Genomic DNA, 14,455 nt, shown 5'->3' on the forward strand with positions numbered 1-14,455 from the left:
GTATATTATTTTGGTTTTATTTTTTAAAGAGAAGTCTGTTTGCACCAGGCTGTTTTTAGAAGCTGGTAACTCAACTTGGACCTTTTGTTCTTTGAAACTCAAAGCAAAATTTAATGAAGATCCAGGGTGAAATGACTAAGATATAAGCTGAGCCTATCTATCATTGTCCTACTCAAGACAGAAATGTGACATTATTTAGAAGTGTTTGGGAGATCAGAAGTAATTTAAGAAAAATTGTTTGATCTTACACAGAGGCTAATGAGGAGTACTATAATGTGTTCTCCCCACAGGTTTGCTGTTAAGACAGTAAGAAAAGCCTGGTAAATAATAAAACCTTAAACTACAATGACATTATCTTCTCTGCCTGTTATATGACTGATATCAACTTCGTTAGTTCTAATAGTAAGCTTTATAAACAACAACAGTCAGAACACGAGCTATAGGGGCTTTTAAAAACAGTATTTCTCATTCAAAATTAACGTGATATAATTAAGTTGACGAAGCATCACCTGAAAGTTGGAAGGCTTCAGCTAAAAATAAGTAATAAGCAAAGTTAGCACAGGTACTTTGCAGAAACACTATCCAATCCAAAAGTGTGCTACTTAGAGCCACCCAATGTCCTCAAACCAAAGATGAAGGGTACTCTCGAACAGTTTGCATGACGTTTTTTTCCTGTATTCTTAATTATTTGTGGGTTTAGTTCAAAGCAAATGACGTAAATTGGTGCAAATGAATCTGTTAGCATGACAAACTGTTAAAGGATGTGGTTGCCCAGATGCAATCTTTACAAAAGGGAAGCAAAGCAAAGGCCTTTTGACTGTCCAGGTAAGGCAATCCTGTTTATCTCCACCAGAGTCACATCACATTCTGTAAACTGCATCAGTATTTCAGAGAAAGCAAAGAGCAAGACCAGCGAAGTCAGTTAAGACCTCAGCAGTTCATAGGAAAACTCCTCATGTATCTTCAAGTTTTCCAAGCAGGTAGTATTTGCAGGAGCAATACTGCAATGTGCCTCTGACTTTTATTTGGCACAAGTGAAATAATTCCACTTGAGTGATTGAAATGCCATTTATCTGTACAAAAATAAACCAACCACCCACACAGTTGCAAGCCAATAATTAGGAAAATCTTACAGGATTCTTCTTGTAGGACAGGGCAGTTTGGGTTTCAAATAAAGAGAAGGTTGATTGTGCCCATTTGCAGGAGACTCTGTACAGCTGCCATTACCTTACGCAAGAGGGAAGCAGAGAGTAGCCTCTGCCTAACGATCCAAGCATTAGAGATGGAACAAATAAGTAGAAATAAACCCAGCTCAAAATCTTCCTGATGTCTGTGGACTGGATGCCCCCTCAGTTTCCTCCCCACCCCCACTCCAGAACAATATCTTTGAGTTCCTACAGTAGCTGAAGAGTATTTTTTCAGACCACTTTTTTTTTTTTTTTTGGAAGCTGATGAATTAATTAACAAAATCAACATATAAGCTGTGCCATATTTACTCAGTGATTGCCACCAAATGTGGCAGATTTAAGAGGACGGCTCTGTTGTCTCTGTTCTCTGCACCTGAGACAGCTAAGTGCACTATGAAGACCTTACTGAGCTCCTGTTCCAAGCCTCATCCTGGCCAACATAGAGATTCCTTTTGACCTTCCTGGAAGTTGGATTAGGCCTTTAAAAACCGTACATTTTAAAACATTCCATGAAGGTTATGTTTGCTCTAAAACCACAGTGAAGTAAATGCAAAACTAAATTAATATTTAACATTGGCTTATAAAAACTAGGAACTTGTAGTCAGGACAGCTGGTAAAAGTTTAATTCATATCATAGTTTCAAAATGAAAACGCAGAAGAGGACAGAATATCACATTTTCACATTCAAAATCTATTTTTTTTCCTTAATATTCAGTTTTGTTATTTCTAAAGCTATATCTGTTAAATAGCCATGAAAAATATTTTTCATTTATACAATTTTTTTGTTTACTTTTCTGTTCTCCTGGTACTGGTTACACTTAAAGAAACCAAAATAGGGAAAAAAAGGGTCAGAGGGGAAAAAAAAATAAAGTAGATTAGTTAAAAGAAAAACAAACACAGATATTGTGCTTGTGGACTGTATTTAGGGGTTGGCCAGAAGTCTAACGTCTTGATAGGTGGTTCTGGGTGCACAGTTTTATTGCTGGTACACAGCACACTTTGTTCCCTTTGTTTCACTAAACGTGCCATCTCTGGAAATTAGTGACATGGGCATTCAAAATGTTGGACAAGTGGTCAGACTCTGATATCCATATTCATAGTCCAGTGCTAAATGATAGCAGGAAGGTTCACACACAGGAAAAATGAATTCTTTTGTTCAGCATGGCTTTAATGTTAATGCTTGTTTCACAAGCACTTTCACCGTTCGAGCAGGAGTGCCTCTTAGATAGCACACAGGGGAGACATCATTTAAAGAAATGTTTCTTTGCTTGAACCAGAAGTCCAAATCTGCTCGGTTACTTTAAAATATTTTTTTTTCCTCCAGGATAAATGAATAAGCAGTTCCTTTTGTGGTTTTTGCTTGCTGACTTGCTATTATTCTTCCAGAAGAAAAAGGATCGGATGCTCATATGAACAGATGTGTCCCTCCTTCCGAGCCCCACACACACTCTCTCTCATTGGAAAATAAAGGTGACGAGCCTGGTGTTTGACTAAAAGAGGCTATAAATCTTCTGGAATATGCTGCTATGTCTTTGCACATAAAAAGTATCGAGGAAGGAAAACAGGTTAAAAAGCAAAGAGTCACTGCAGTAAGTCTTACACGGTGCGTGGTTTTTTAACCCTTAGAAGCACAGGGCTGCTTTAATAAACTGCCAGTGCAAGAGACCCTTCTGCTTAGCGGCGTCAGGCTGGCGGGGAGGCAGAGGCACGTTTGGGTGTGCGGCACAGAATATTCGCGCACTCCAGCTCCCGCGCAGAGGCCCGGCACGGAGCCTGCCGAGAGGAAGAAGCCCCCAGAACGCAAAGGCTGACCTGGCCACAGCCCCAGTCCCTCCGCGCCCGGCCTCATCAGACCGACAGGTACGGAGCGGGGCCGGCCCAGCCGCGGGGGCCGGGAGGACAGCGAGGTGCGGGGCGATGCTGCGGGGACGGAGGGCGCGGGAGGCGATGGGGGCCGGGGCAGGTGAACGCGGCGCGGCGGGGGCGGCCCCGCGGGGGCGCGGCTGCGGGGGCCGGCAGTGTGTGTGTGCTGGGGGGGGAGCTGCCCCCCAGCCCCCGGACGCGGCGCAGGAGGCCCCGCACCGCACCCGGGGCCGCCCCCTGCTCGCCCCGTCGGGGCGGCGGCGGCGGGGAGATGGCGGGGCGGCTGCGGGCGCTGCCGCTGCTGCTGCTGCGCTGCCTCCTGCTGGGGCTGCTGGGCGGCGGCGGCGGGGCCCAGCCCGGCGGCGGGGAGTACTGCCACGGCTGGGTGGACGGGCAGGGTGGCTACCACGAGGGCTTCCAGTGCCCCGAGGGCTTCGACACGGCGGCCGCGACCATCTGCTGCGGCTCCTGCGCGCTGCGGTACTGCTGCGCCGCCGCCGAGGCTCGCCTGGAGCAGGGCGGCTGCACCAACGACAGGGAGCCCCCGGACCCGGGAGTCACCGCCCGTGAGTGCCCGGCCGCGGGTCCCGAGGCGGGCGGGAGCCGGTCCCCACGGAGCATCCCGCGGCCCGAGCGCGGCTGTGGGGCTCCCTGCCCCATCCCGTCGGGTGGGCAGGAGGCGGGCGCGGCTCCAGCTGCGCACGGGGTGGCGGCGCCGGGAGCGGGGCAGTGGAGCGGCCCCCGCGCCGGGAGGCAGAGCGGGAGCCCGGGGTGAGCGAGGGGAGGGGCAGCTGCGCGGTCCGAGGGCACCGGCTGCTGGATCCATCCCGACTGAAAGGCACACTTACATTTTAAGTTCGCATTGGCAAACTTTGCAGTGCCTGTTTAACTTTCTTGCTCCCGGAGGTGGGAGTGGGGCTCTGCAGTGCTCTGCAGGTACAGCCCCACCTTACGAGGGACCGTAAGTTTCCCAAACAAAAGGAATCCGGCAGCGCACACGGAAACTGGTTTCCCAAGACAAACGTTCTGCGGTCATCTTCCACATTTCGAATGAAAGTGATTTAACAGCATCTGCAGCATTTGAGCTTCGCCTGCAGATTCATTGGACAGCCCCGACGGTTTGGGGAATGAGGGAGGAGGACAGGAGTGATATTCTTGAGCGATGCTCGAGAACCGGCAAACAGAACACGGTATAACCAGCTTTTACCTTTGGTAACTAGTAAAACTGTCAAAAGAAAGAAATTTTTATTTCCCTGGAACTACAGGGTTTAAACTTTTGTTTTAGTGATAATGGTTGCAAGTTCTGTCTTCTGAGCAGCTCAGTGTGTTAGTGGGACTGAAATGTGCGGCTTTGTAAACACTGTGGAGTTTATATTTCTATACAGCAGACGTGTTATTTCAGTAGGCTAATTTGCACGGTTTTTCTTCTTCTTTCTTCTCCCAGAACCAATCTACGTTCCATTCCTCATTGTTGGATCAATATTTATTGCCTTCATTATTGTGGGCTCGCTGGTAGCTGTTTATTGTTGCACATGTTTAAGACCTAAACAACCATCACAACCAATTCGATTTTCTCTGCGGAGCTGTCAGACCGAGACTCTTCCCATGATCCTGGCCTCCACAAGCTTCAGGGCACCATCCAGGCAGTCCAGTACTGCGACAAGTTCCAGTTCAACCGGTGGCTCAGTTCACAGGTTCTCCTTCCCCCGGGCAGAGCCAGGGTGCCTCGTGGCGTCACCACCTCCACCGTACACATCTGGCTGCTTCCAGACAGCCCACACAGTCCACCTGACCCAGCCAGCTGGATTTCTGGTGTCGCCACCGTACTTTGGGTATCCTCTCCAGCCAGAGCCTGCCCTGGCTGGGAAGAGCTGCTCTGATTTTACTCAGAGCTGAAAAGAGTTGTGAAGAAGTAACACAGCCTTCAGAAGCACGGGGACTGCTGCTGGTGGGTGTCACACTGATGTGCTCTGTGGCTGTAGAAGTCAGAACTGTTCTTGTGGGTGAGTTGCCCTTGAAAAGTGCAGGGTCTTGCTTGGGATTGCATTTCTCAAACTTGGATCACACTTAAAAATGAGCTGTAAAAGATCCCAAACTGTTGCTCTAAAAATGGACTGCTCTGATCCCTTAGCCTAATTTGTGCAGAATGTGTTCAGAGACAAGTAAAAAACCATTTTGGGATTAAGGTACTCATTTCACAGTGTAATAAATAACATTTTACTAGGGTAAAATGCAGTTAACTTAGTTAACAGTGGCTGCGTTCCACTCATAATAATCAGACTAGTTCTATAAAGCAGCAATAAGCCTGAGAAGTAAGAGAGAAGTAACACTTCCTGAAGAGGATCCCTGAAACAGCTGACTGCTTACCACTTCCTTGAGCAATGAAAAGGAAGAATTTTAATAGATATCAAAATGAGCAGATTTTTAAAAAATACACATACCTGAACTTGCACTGCATATTTGTAATAGTAAATTTTAACTACGATAGATAAAACTAGTACTAACTAGGCTAGTTGCAAATAAGCCAGTCTCAAGCAGCCAAATTACCTGTGAGGGAAGCAGAATGTATTCAGCAATATCACCAATAACTTCTCCACATAAGATTCTAAAAATTTTGTTCTACATAAAGCATTTTTCAGAAGGAAGTATTTATTGTCAGCTTTTTGCTCAGCAAGGTGTAAGTTGGACTGATCATGAAGTTCTTTTTGTAAAATTAGCTATGTATAAAATGTAAAGACAAGCTTGTAATTTAAAATGTATTTACAGCATTGACAACACTAATTATTTAGTAGTCACACACACAAAACAAATTACCAATAAACTGTGCAGTTGAAATGTTGTGTCATCTGTATGACTCTGTACTGGTAGTGTTTGATGAATTTGATTGGTGTAACTATTCTGTATTTTTCCCGTTAAATCAGCTTATTTTGCTTTTTAAAATGATTTACATCTTCAACTGCACCTGTTGTGCAGATTTAATATAATATAAAATTCTGACTATATAGCAAACTAATAGATTCATTAAAGTCTTTTACATGCAGCTGTGGTGAATACAACACTGATAAGTTGGTATTTTAGATTAAACATCCTGCAGTAGGAATAAATTTTGTTGACCCTTCTACATTCCTTCACCCAAGTAAACCAACAAACCAAATGGAAGAAGAAAAAAAAAAGCATCTAAACCAAACACATGCAGTAAGCAAATGTAAAATACACAAGAAAAAATTGCTGTCATTAAAAGGCTTCTCTGTGTACTTATTTCTGCGATTAAACGAAGTAATTCTGTGGGTCAGAATATACAATATCAAAGGCTGAGCTTTCCTGTTGTATCAACTTTAAACTCCCTGTGTATAGGATCTGTTGAAGTACATTATAGCTGACCTATTTTACAAGTATTTTAGAAAAGGTTCATTGGTTCTTCCTCAAGAGTTGAATTTTTTTCTTAACAAATATCTAGTGATCAGTACTTATGACAAAAATATTTTGAAATAACCCTTTTAATATGGTTTTTATTGCACAATTAACATTACAACTGCCTGAATGCAGTTTCTAAGCAGAAAGACAAATTGTATACAATGATGTTTTAATAGGCTTTAGCTTGAATGCTGTAATTGTTAATTACAACGTAACTCATGATATACGGTCTTGTATATGTTTTACAAGATACTAAAAATTAGATTTTAAGTACTTGGGAAATTAATTGAAGGGTAAGTTTTCTGGCTTGCAATTTTATTTTAGAAACAATCTTCCAGGGCAGGTAAATTTTTGCTCACCTATGATATTTCATAGGACTCTTCCTGCATATTTTGAATGGCTACTAAATATGGGACTGTTCATCAAGTAACTTTTCGGAAAAATCGCTGAATATTGCAATAGGTATCAGTCCTGTTGTTTGGAAGCATACTGTGCTGACCATTGCTGTATATAGCAGAAACAGTAAACCAATTAAATGGATTTTTTACAAGTATAGTAAAGACTTTATATAAAGTCTCCAGTTGGTAAAAATCTCTGTCTAGTAAACCAAGGCAGCACAGACCCCTTCAGGAAGCAGACACTTAATCAGTTTTAACTAAGAATGTGCAATTTATGTACCTTTTAAGAGTACTTAAGCCATCAGATGATTTGATACAGGTGGTGAGTGGCTGAAATTCAGTGTTTTCATCAAAGATAGGCTGTATGCAGCAAAGTCAGTCTTGAGTTAGGCTCAGTCACTGCCCATTTCCATTTGGTGCTGTACACCAGACAGGCTGGGCTGCTTCACCGTGATGGTCTGAATGGGCTCTGCAGTCAGAGTTTTAACATAGGAACAGTTTTTGATACACTTGCATACAGCTTTAGATTGTAATGACTACTCAGCCCAAGGAGAGGCTGTGAAGTCTGCCATTTAGCATGAAACTCAGTCTAGCAGGGAAGACACCTCTGAGCCACTTCTGTTCTTCCCCTGATGCTGCATAATGGGTTTGTTCTCATAAAATGTTTGAAGAACTTGACACACAGGAATAATTTCACTGAATCAGACTTAGATAAGCCTTTGACTTTATAGAGTGCTAACTTCTTCACAGATCAGTAGCCAGAGTGCAGTAAGTCCTGCAGATGGTGGTGTAAGGGTAGGAAAGATCAGGTATAATTAAAATAGCTGTACTGGGTTACCTGTCATGCAGGCGAGGTGGTGATTATGCACCATCTGCAAATAAACAGACAAAAAAGAATCTGTAAATTAAAAAGAATCTATTAATGTTGTAGGTACAGTAGCTGAAGGGAGAGAAAAGCAGGTGGCCAGAATACAAGCCCATAGATGGAAATGCTTGTTGCCTGTGCCTGTAGTGTCCGACTCGGATTTGGTCCACAGGCAAGAATGCTGAATTGCTTTCCTAATTAAAAGAACATATTGGTATTAGATACTCCTATGATTTATAGGAAATAGGAAATTCTCCTAAAACTTGCAGACAGAACAGAAATGACATTCTGGTAAGAGTTTTAATGACTAATGAAACAGTTTGAAGGGCTGGATGTAAGCTTGAATCAACAGCAATTGCTTGCTATCGAAAGTAACCTTTACAGGCAGTACTTGCTTTACTGCCATGTTAACAAAGTAGATTTAACTATTTCTGTAATTCTGGAGTTAGTTCATACTCCTTTTACTAGGGTGACTTCAATCTAAAATCAAAATGAAAGAATATTCACACAGTAAATATCTGTAATTCATACATGATGCAGTAAACTCTTTGCTTGCCATTAACTGGTAATGACTTAGATAAAAGTCAAGTCTTCTGTGAAGTACAAATAATAGTGACATGCCATTTGTTTTGTTTCTACACTTTGGGATTCTTAATCATGTATCTCCAAAATGTATCAAGACTCTCCAGTGCTAGAATAAACATTACAAGTACTCGCAAGAATGCCTGAAGGATTTTTGAAACTAGGTAAGCAGTAGAGTATATGGCTATGTAAACTCATGGATTATTTGTCATACTAATCCCACTTCAATTTAAAAACAAAGTGACAATTTCAAAAGCATTTTGCCAGTACTGTTCAGTTACAGCTTTGACAGCAACACCAAGGAGATGCAGTCTGTTTTCCATGCTGTTTTGCTGCCTATTGTGATGTGCTGTGTGGACCTGAACTACTCTGAACGGTGTGTCTGCTTTTGAGGTGGCGACTGCTCCACAATACTCATGTAAACAGGTTTTGACTAACAGTTACACTGAGGCTATAATTACATGCTATCCTGTTTTCATTAGCAAAGGCACAAGAAATGCATTTCTGTTCTTTTGATTCTTTCCATCTATGACTTGTGCAAATTCAGGGGGCTGTAGTGTGTATCAGGTCAGTGAAATGATTTTAGCTTAAAAATATCATTTGCCATAAGAAAGGAGGAAAAGGATTTGAAAGGGAGCCTAGATCATTATAAACTGTATTATAACCTGAATAATTTCAATGGCCCCATGACTGCCAGTGATATACCATAGGTGCAATATCCTTAAATCAGCTCTGCCACTGAAAGACTGGGTCTTGTGAAACCAGCAACATCTAAGATGCATCTATTATCGAACCTGCTTGGACAGAATACAAAATAAATTCATTGTCTAGGGCATATATAAAGAATCAGTCACCTATCTACAACCAAAACTTAGTTTAGGTTTGGATATATTGATTTTTATTCAGTGGTGGGCACTGTTACAGGAGCAAAATACCTACTATTATCATAGTCAAAGGATACAGTCAGATCACTGTCATCTGAAAAGGGAGGTGACGTTTCCTTATTCCCACTCATACCCTTCTTGTACTGCAGACTTCTCTTTCAAAATATGGTATTACTACCAGAGTGTGTTAGGGCTCAGCTGGAAGTCACTACATTGCAGACACCAGTGCTTCTTATTTGTTTGTGTTTTTTTAAACCTTTTCTGGACTTCACATGACAACTGAAAAAGACATCTCACAATAGATGTTTAAAAAAACCCCAACACAACAAACCTTAAACAAATTTTCTGCTTTTCAGTTTACCTTAACAACTCTTTGGTATTTGTGAAATACTATTTCTGGTATGTCCCATTTTATAAAATCCAAACCCAAGAGTGACAAGATACGCTTTCTTCTGAAAGGAATCACTAGCATTTCCAACCAATCAAGTCAACAAAGCTTCTTAATTTAATGGCAAAGTTTATTTATTTTTTAACAATTAAAAGACAAAACATTTAAAATTTGCAGTTCAAAACATGCACATTCACCAAATGCCAAATGACATTTAACACTGCATAGAACTGAATGTGTTACTAAAAGAACTATTTAAAAAACACAGTGCATTTAACATCCAGTTAAAACTAAACCTGAGAAACTACCATGAACACCGAGTCAAAAAATCTTCATTCATGCAGCTTCGTAATTTCCATGACAGTTTCAGCAGTAATGGCCTCGTGGAGCTGTAAAACCTCACTTTACCTTGAATGCAAATTCTGCTGTTTCAGACTGACGGCTTCTGCAGCAGTTCGTACATATCAAACACTGAAAATCTTAATGAAAAGTTACGCCGAAGTAGAAAAACAATATTGATGCATTTATGGCTTCTATTCTACATTAAAGAAACACCATAAAATATGATTTTAAAAAAAAAGAGTTGTTCTGGTCACAGCTTTGCAATTGCAAATCACACTGCACATGGATATACTTTTATTTCAGTATCAGCCCTCCAAAGTACCCAACTTTGCACATCATTGCTCAGACGAGTAGTCCTTACACTCACAGGCAGTCCAGTTGCAGCCTATTGAGTAACAGTTTGCATAAGCAGGAACCAGGTTTGGAATGCTAAAATATTCCTTTGTTTAATAAAGATCTATTGGTTAACAGCGAGGAAACTGGGGAATGAGGGGAGGGGGGGAAGGAGAAACTCATTTGTTGAGTTTTGTTACCAGTGAAAACATCCAGTACCAAGGGAGCTGAACTGACAAACTCATTTGCTTAAATAGCACTAGCTTCTCGATATATTATGAGCAGACTTTTAACGAAGGCATTAAAAACCAGGAATCAACAACCACCATGCATTGCCTCAGAACACATTTAGATATAGTGCCTCATGCAGACAGAATGATAAATTCATCAGAACTACAAGTGCTTTTACACAACACACAAGAAAAAGAGGGAAAAAACTTCTTAAATTTATCACATATGCCAAATTACTCATCATTCAAGATGGGTTCAAATGTGACAGAAGTCTTAAGACACTTAATGCTCATCTTTGTAACATGGTGAATTTTATGGATACATGTGGACATACAGGAATCTTCAGCTATCTCTTCGTGTTTCAAAATATTTTATTTATTATTTTATACAAATAGAATGATGACTAAGTATAAATCTGTTGAAACTGCTTTGCAAAAATATGTGTAAAATTAGGAAATGGCAAGAAAAAATTCCAAATACAAATTATCAATAGGTTTGTCAAAATTTGTTTCCAGATGCTTCTCTTTTGAATAATTTATATATATATATATGTATATATTTAAAAATAATCAAGCAACAGTATTTATATAAGATACCCGATTTTTAAGTGGCACTGGTTCAATTTTCAGATGGAAATTTTTAATACTAACTTGCAGTGCACATGAAACAGAAATGCCCGTGTGAATTCTATATTTAAAGCACATTTGAATTTTCAAACAGTAGTAACAGAGGCATTGTTCTGAGCATTTTGCCTAAACTGTTTTTTTTTTTTCTTTAAACAAACATCAGCAGAATCCCCTTATTTTAACAAAGATAAGATGTACTAATAGGATGGTAATAGATTATATTACTGTCTATTTAACATGAAAATAAAGTGCATATTGTATACTTGAACTGATTTAAAAATGGGCATACATAGTTAAGATAATCTTATATTTTAAAATGGAATTGTATGAGCAATCAAAGCCCACAATTTTTGCCACATCTGTCTTTTCCGCTATTCTTAAGAAGTGATATCTTCCAACCACTAATTAGCAGAAAAAGTATAGAGACAGGAGAAAAACCTCATCAGAAGTAATAAAAACGAAAAATGCACTTTGTGAAATACTACTTCAAATTCTGCAAAGATATAAGGATGAAATGCTGTGATGTGACTATCTTAAAAACCTTAAATTACATTCTCAGTTTAGGATGTTAGAGCTGTTTCAGTCGCTTTCTTCCTTTTTAAGGTAGTTAAACTGGGGATATATTGTGTTATTTTCCTCAAACTGCATTACAATGGTAAGACAGAATTTTATTTAATAGGAAGAATAAGATCATGTAAATATCTCACTGTAAATATTTTACAAAGTATTTTAGTCATCATGTCGTTTTCTGAAAAAACAGCAACTAAGCCATTTAGAACAGAAAAAAAATTATTCATGAAGAGAGTATGTATGGAGTAATTTTATATGAGTTAAATACATTGAAAGATTATAAAGGAGTGTCATGGTAATTTCAGAAATGTTTTTAAGTTGGTCATTGTCCCTTGGATGACAAAATAGGGAACCCCATTTTAGGAAAGGGGCATGCCCCCAAATTTTTTCTTGCCTTAGGTCAAGTGATTTGGCCCTCCCATATTGATCCATCTATTTATCTATGCCTGAAATGGCTTTTCTGAAGGCAGCTCTTGTCTGCATGACTGACTGGCAGTACTGTTTCTAGTGGGATACGTTCCCTTTGTCCCTGTGTCTTCTGTTTTCTGTTTAAAGATCACTCCGGGAAAGTGAGAGGAAGACATTGCATAACATGCATATGAAATGCAGACTGCCTTCCCACTGATACACCTTCCTAAATATGTACTTTCCAACAGTGCCTATTGTTTTGGCTTTCCATGTGGATTTTTAAGTTTCTCTTAGAATGGAGCAAAAGAAACTTGGACAGTGCAATAAATGATATGTTAGGGGTTTAGCTAGATGAAAGGCAAGGAGGTGAAGTCACCTTTAGTAAGTGTACGAAGGAATGAAAGAGGGCAGACAAAAGATAGGACTGGATGACTTCTTATTTCTAACTTGAAAGTGGACAATTTGGAGAGCAAAGAGGAAGTTTTTAATTTAACAGATCACTGGGGATATAGTTGTTCTGCTTTTCCATCTAGCTGGTCTCCATTGAAAGAAAAAACCACAAAATTCCTATGTAACGCACAGAAATTTGATTGATTGATTTGATAAAACCAACTGGTATTACAGAAAATTGTATTTTAAATGTAATTATGGTGGCTTTTAAACCCAGAATTAAACATGGACTAAAATGTTGCAAGAATTAACTACATTTTGAAGTTCAAGTAGTTTGAAACCTGATGGTTGTTGGGTGTTAAGTGAGAAATACCAATGGTATCACAATGTTCTCATCCCTCTTTTTTTCTTCTTATACCAGGTGTATATCTTTTTCTGCAGTCACTTCCTCTCTATTCTTAATTAAAGGTGAGAGTATATGGGTATTCTGCATGACCAACAAGTTGTAAAGAGACCGCTGCAATGTATTTCACACCTTTATAAGAAGTGACTTTAGTGCAAATAAACCAGTACATACCACAGGCTAGCAAAGGGCATGCTTTGTTCTGTATTTCAATGTATGCATTTAAAATAATCTTAGTATAAAAATGTTGAAAATTTGATTAATTTTAAAAAATAAGTTAAAACAAACTTTCTTTTGAACCTACAATCTGTATAAGCAGATACAACTAAGCATCACAAAAATAATTGTTTGCCAAAGGGAAGTAAGGCAGAGCAATTCTTAAAAATTGAACAAAATAATATGTATACAAGTTGGCAGCCATATTCAACATATGCAATACTAAATGAAAATAAGGGGAAAGCTTGTATAAGGCCAAAGGTGCAAAGACTTGCAGTTTTGAAAGCAAATGCCATAAAGGCCACTCAAATTAGACTCACTGTACTTTCTCCTCAAGTGGGGAGACTCAAGCATGCAGTTCTGAGATCAGGACTGGAAATATTTTCCTTTCAAATTATTCTAACAACAGAAAACATTTATGGAATTTCTTTGGCAAATGTTTTTAGGTTAGTTTGACACAAACATCTATGAACATCTCAAAATCTTTCTTAAAGAAGGTGAATTAACACCATTTAGATACATTTTTTTTAGCACTTGTTGAAATCAAAGGCTTATTATCAACTGTATTTAAATATATTAACACTTAAAAACCTTCACAGATGCTAATTGATCTGTCAATGTAAAGTCGGTTTAGCAATTTGACCTTCGCCTTTCCAGTATATTACCAGTATTGATTCAACTTCATTGTAAAATAAGCAAGCTGGCAAGATACAAGGTAAATTCCAATCTGTTTACAAAGACTAAGCAAGTACTTGTTAAAAAATTTAGAGATGGTGTTTTACAGTATAATTGCACAGTGCTTATGTCTACTGAATACACAAATCCAAACTTTATGGAACAAGACCATCATAGATCTTTCAAACTCTGATAACTGGGCCATGGTCACAGCTCCCAGCAAAGATCTAGTAGCCTGTCTCACAAAACTAAGTGCTAAGGCCTAAATCTAGAGCTGCGTTCCTTCACCATTCCTCAGGCCTTTGCTTTGTGGTATCATAAGCTCTTATTACTTCAGACTGGGAAACTATTCCATTTTCATCTTGAGAGAAGGCGTAGCCATCTGCAGACAGAAAGCAAAATAGAAACCAATTAAGTTTTTTTCTTAAAGCTTTAATAAAAACAACAGAGGAGAATAAACCTCTTTTCAGCAATTAGTAAAAACCCATGCCATTTCTTACACAATTTCGTACATATAAAATAGCAGAAAGAACTCTGTGCATGATCTTAGGAATCAAGAGAAACTAACAAAAGGCAAATAACTTGGTCTAATGATTTTAGAATACTGCATCTTTACTATAAATAAATGCAGTAAAAGGTAGAATTTTACTTCTATGTTATTGGATATTAATTTTTGTCAG

General features: G+C 39.5%; 2 protein-coding genes across 5 annotated transcripts in view; one reads left to right on the plus strand and one right to left on the minus strand.

Annotated features, from left to right (window-relative positions):
• Nucleotides 1-2,651: 2,651 nt before the first annotated feature.
• SHISA3 (shisa family member 3) lies at nucleotides 2,652-5,883 on the plus strand. 2 transcript variants are annotated; one of them, XR_007631872.1, is made up of 2 exons: nucleotides 2,652-3,047; nucleotides 4,495-4,606. XR_007631872.1 is itself a non-coding variant. In XM_050338661.1 (2 exons), the coding sequence occupies exons 1-2, from the start codon at nucleotides 3,322-3,324 to the stop codon at nucleotides 4,944-4,946; spliced, it is 747 nt and encodes a 248-aa protein (XP_050194618.1). In that variant the 3' UTR covers nucleotides 4,947-5,883. The 2 variants fall into 2 exon arrangements, 1 of the variants encoding a protein (XP_050194618.1); XM_050338661.1 differs by lacking the exon at nucleotides 2,652-3,047 and adding an exon at nucleotides 3,322-3,616 and having other exon boundaries at nucleotides 4,495-5,883.
• Nucleotides 5,884-9,690: 3,807 nt separating this feature from the next.
• ATP8A1 (ATPase phospholipid transporting 8A1) overlaps nucleotides 9,691-14,455 on the minus strand; it is a 118,300-nt gene continuing 113,535 nt past the window's right edge. For all 3 annotated transcript variants that reach the window (XM_050337781.1, XM_050337783.1, XM_050337782.1), the window contains one exon: nucleotides 9,691-14,157. In XM_050337781.1, coding sequence (XP_050193738.1) covers nucleotides 14,060-14,157 — 98 coding nt within the window. In that variant the 3' untranslated portion in view covers nucleotides 9,691-14,059. The remainder of the gene's footprint in view (nucleotides 14,158-14,455) is intronic.

This window comes from Myiozetetes cayanensis, unplaced genomic scaffold (genome assembly GCF_022539395.1).
Source record: "Myiozetetes cayanensis isolate MyiCay16 unplaced genomic scaffold, myiCay2020 scf7, whole genome shotgun sequence".
Lineage (NCBI taxonomy): Eukaryota > Metazoa > Chordata > Aves > Passeriformes > Tyrannidae > Myiozetetes > Myiozetetes cayanensis.

What these genes read in the sequence shown, in the direction of transcription:
- SHISA3 (XM_050338661.1), top strand. Translation starts at nt 3,322, where the DNA reads ATGGCGGGGCGGCTGCGGGCGCTGCCGCTGCTGCTGCTGCGCTGCCTC. An exon ending in GGACCCGGGAGTCACCGCCC is followed by an intron (nt 3,617 to 4,494) that starts GTGAGTGCCCGG and finishes TTCTTCTCCCAG; the next exon opens with AACCAATCTACGTTCCATTC.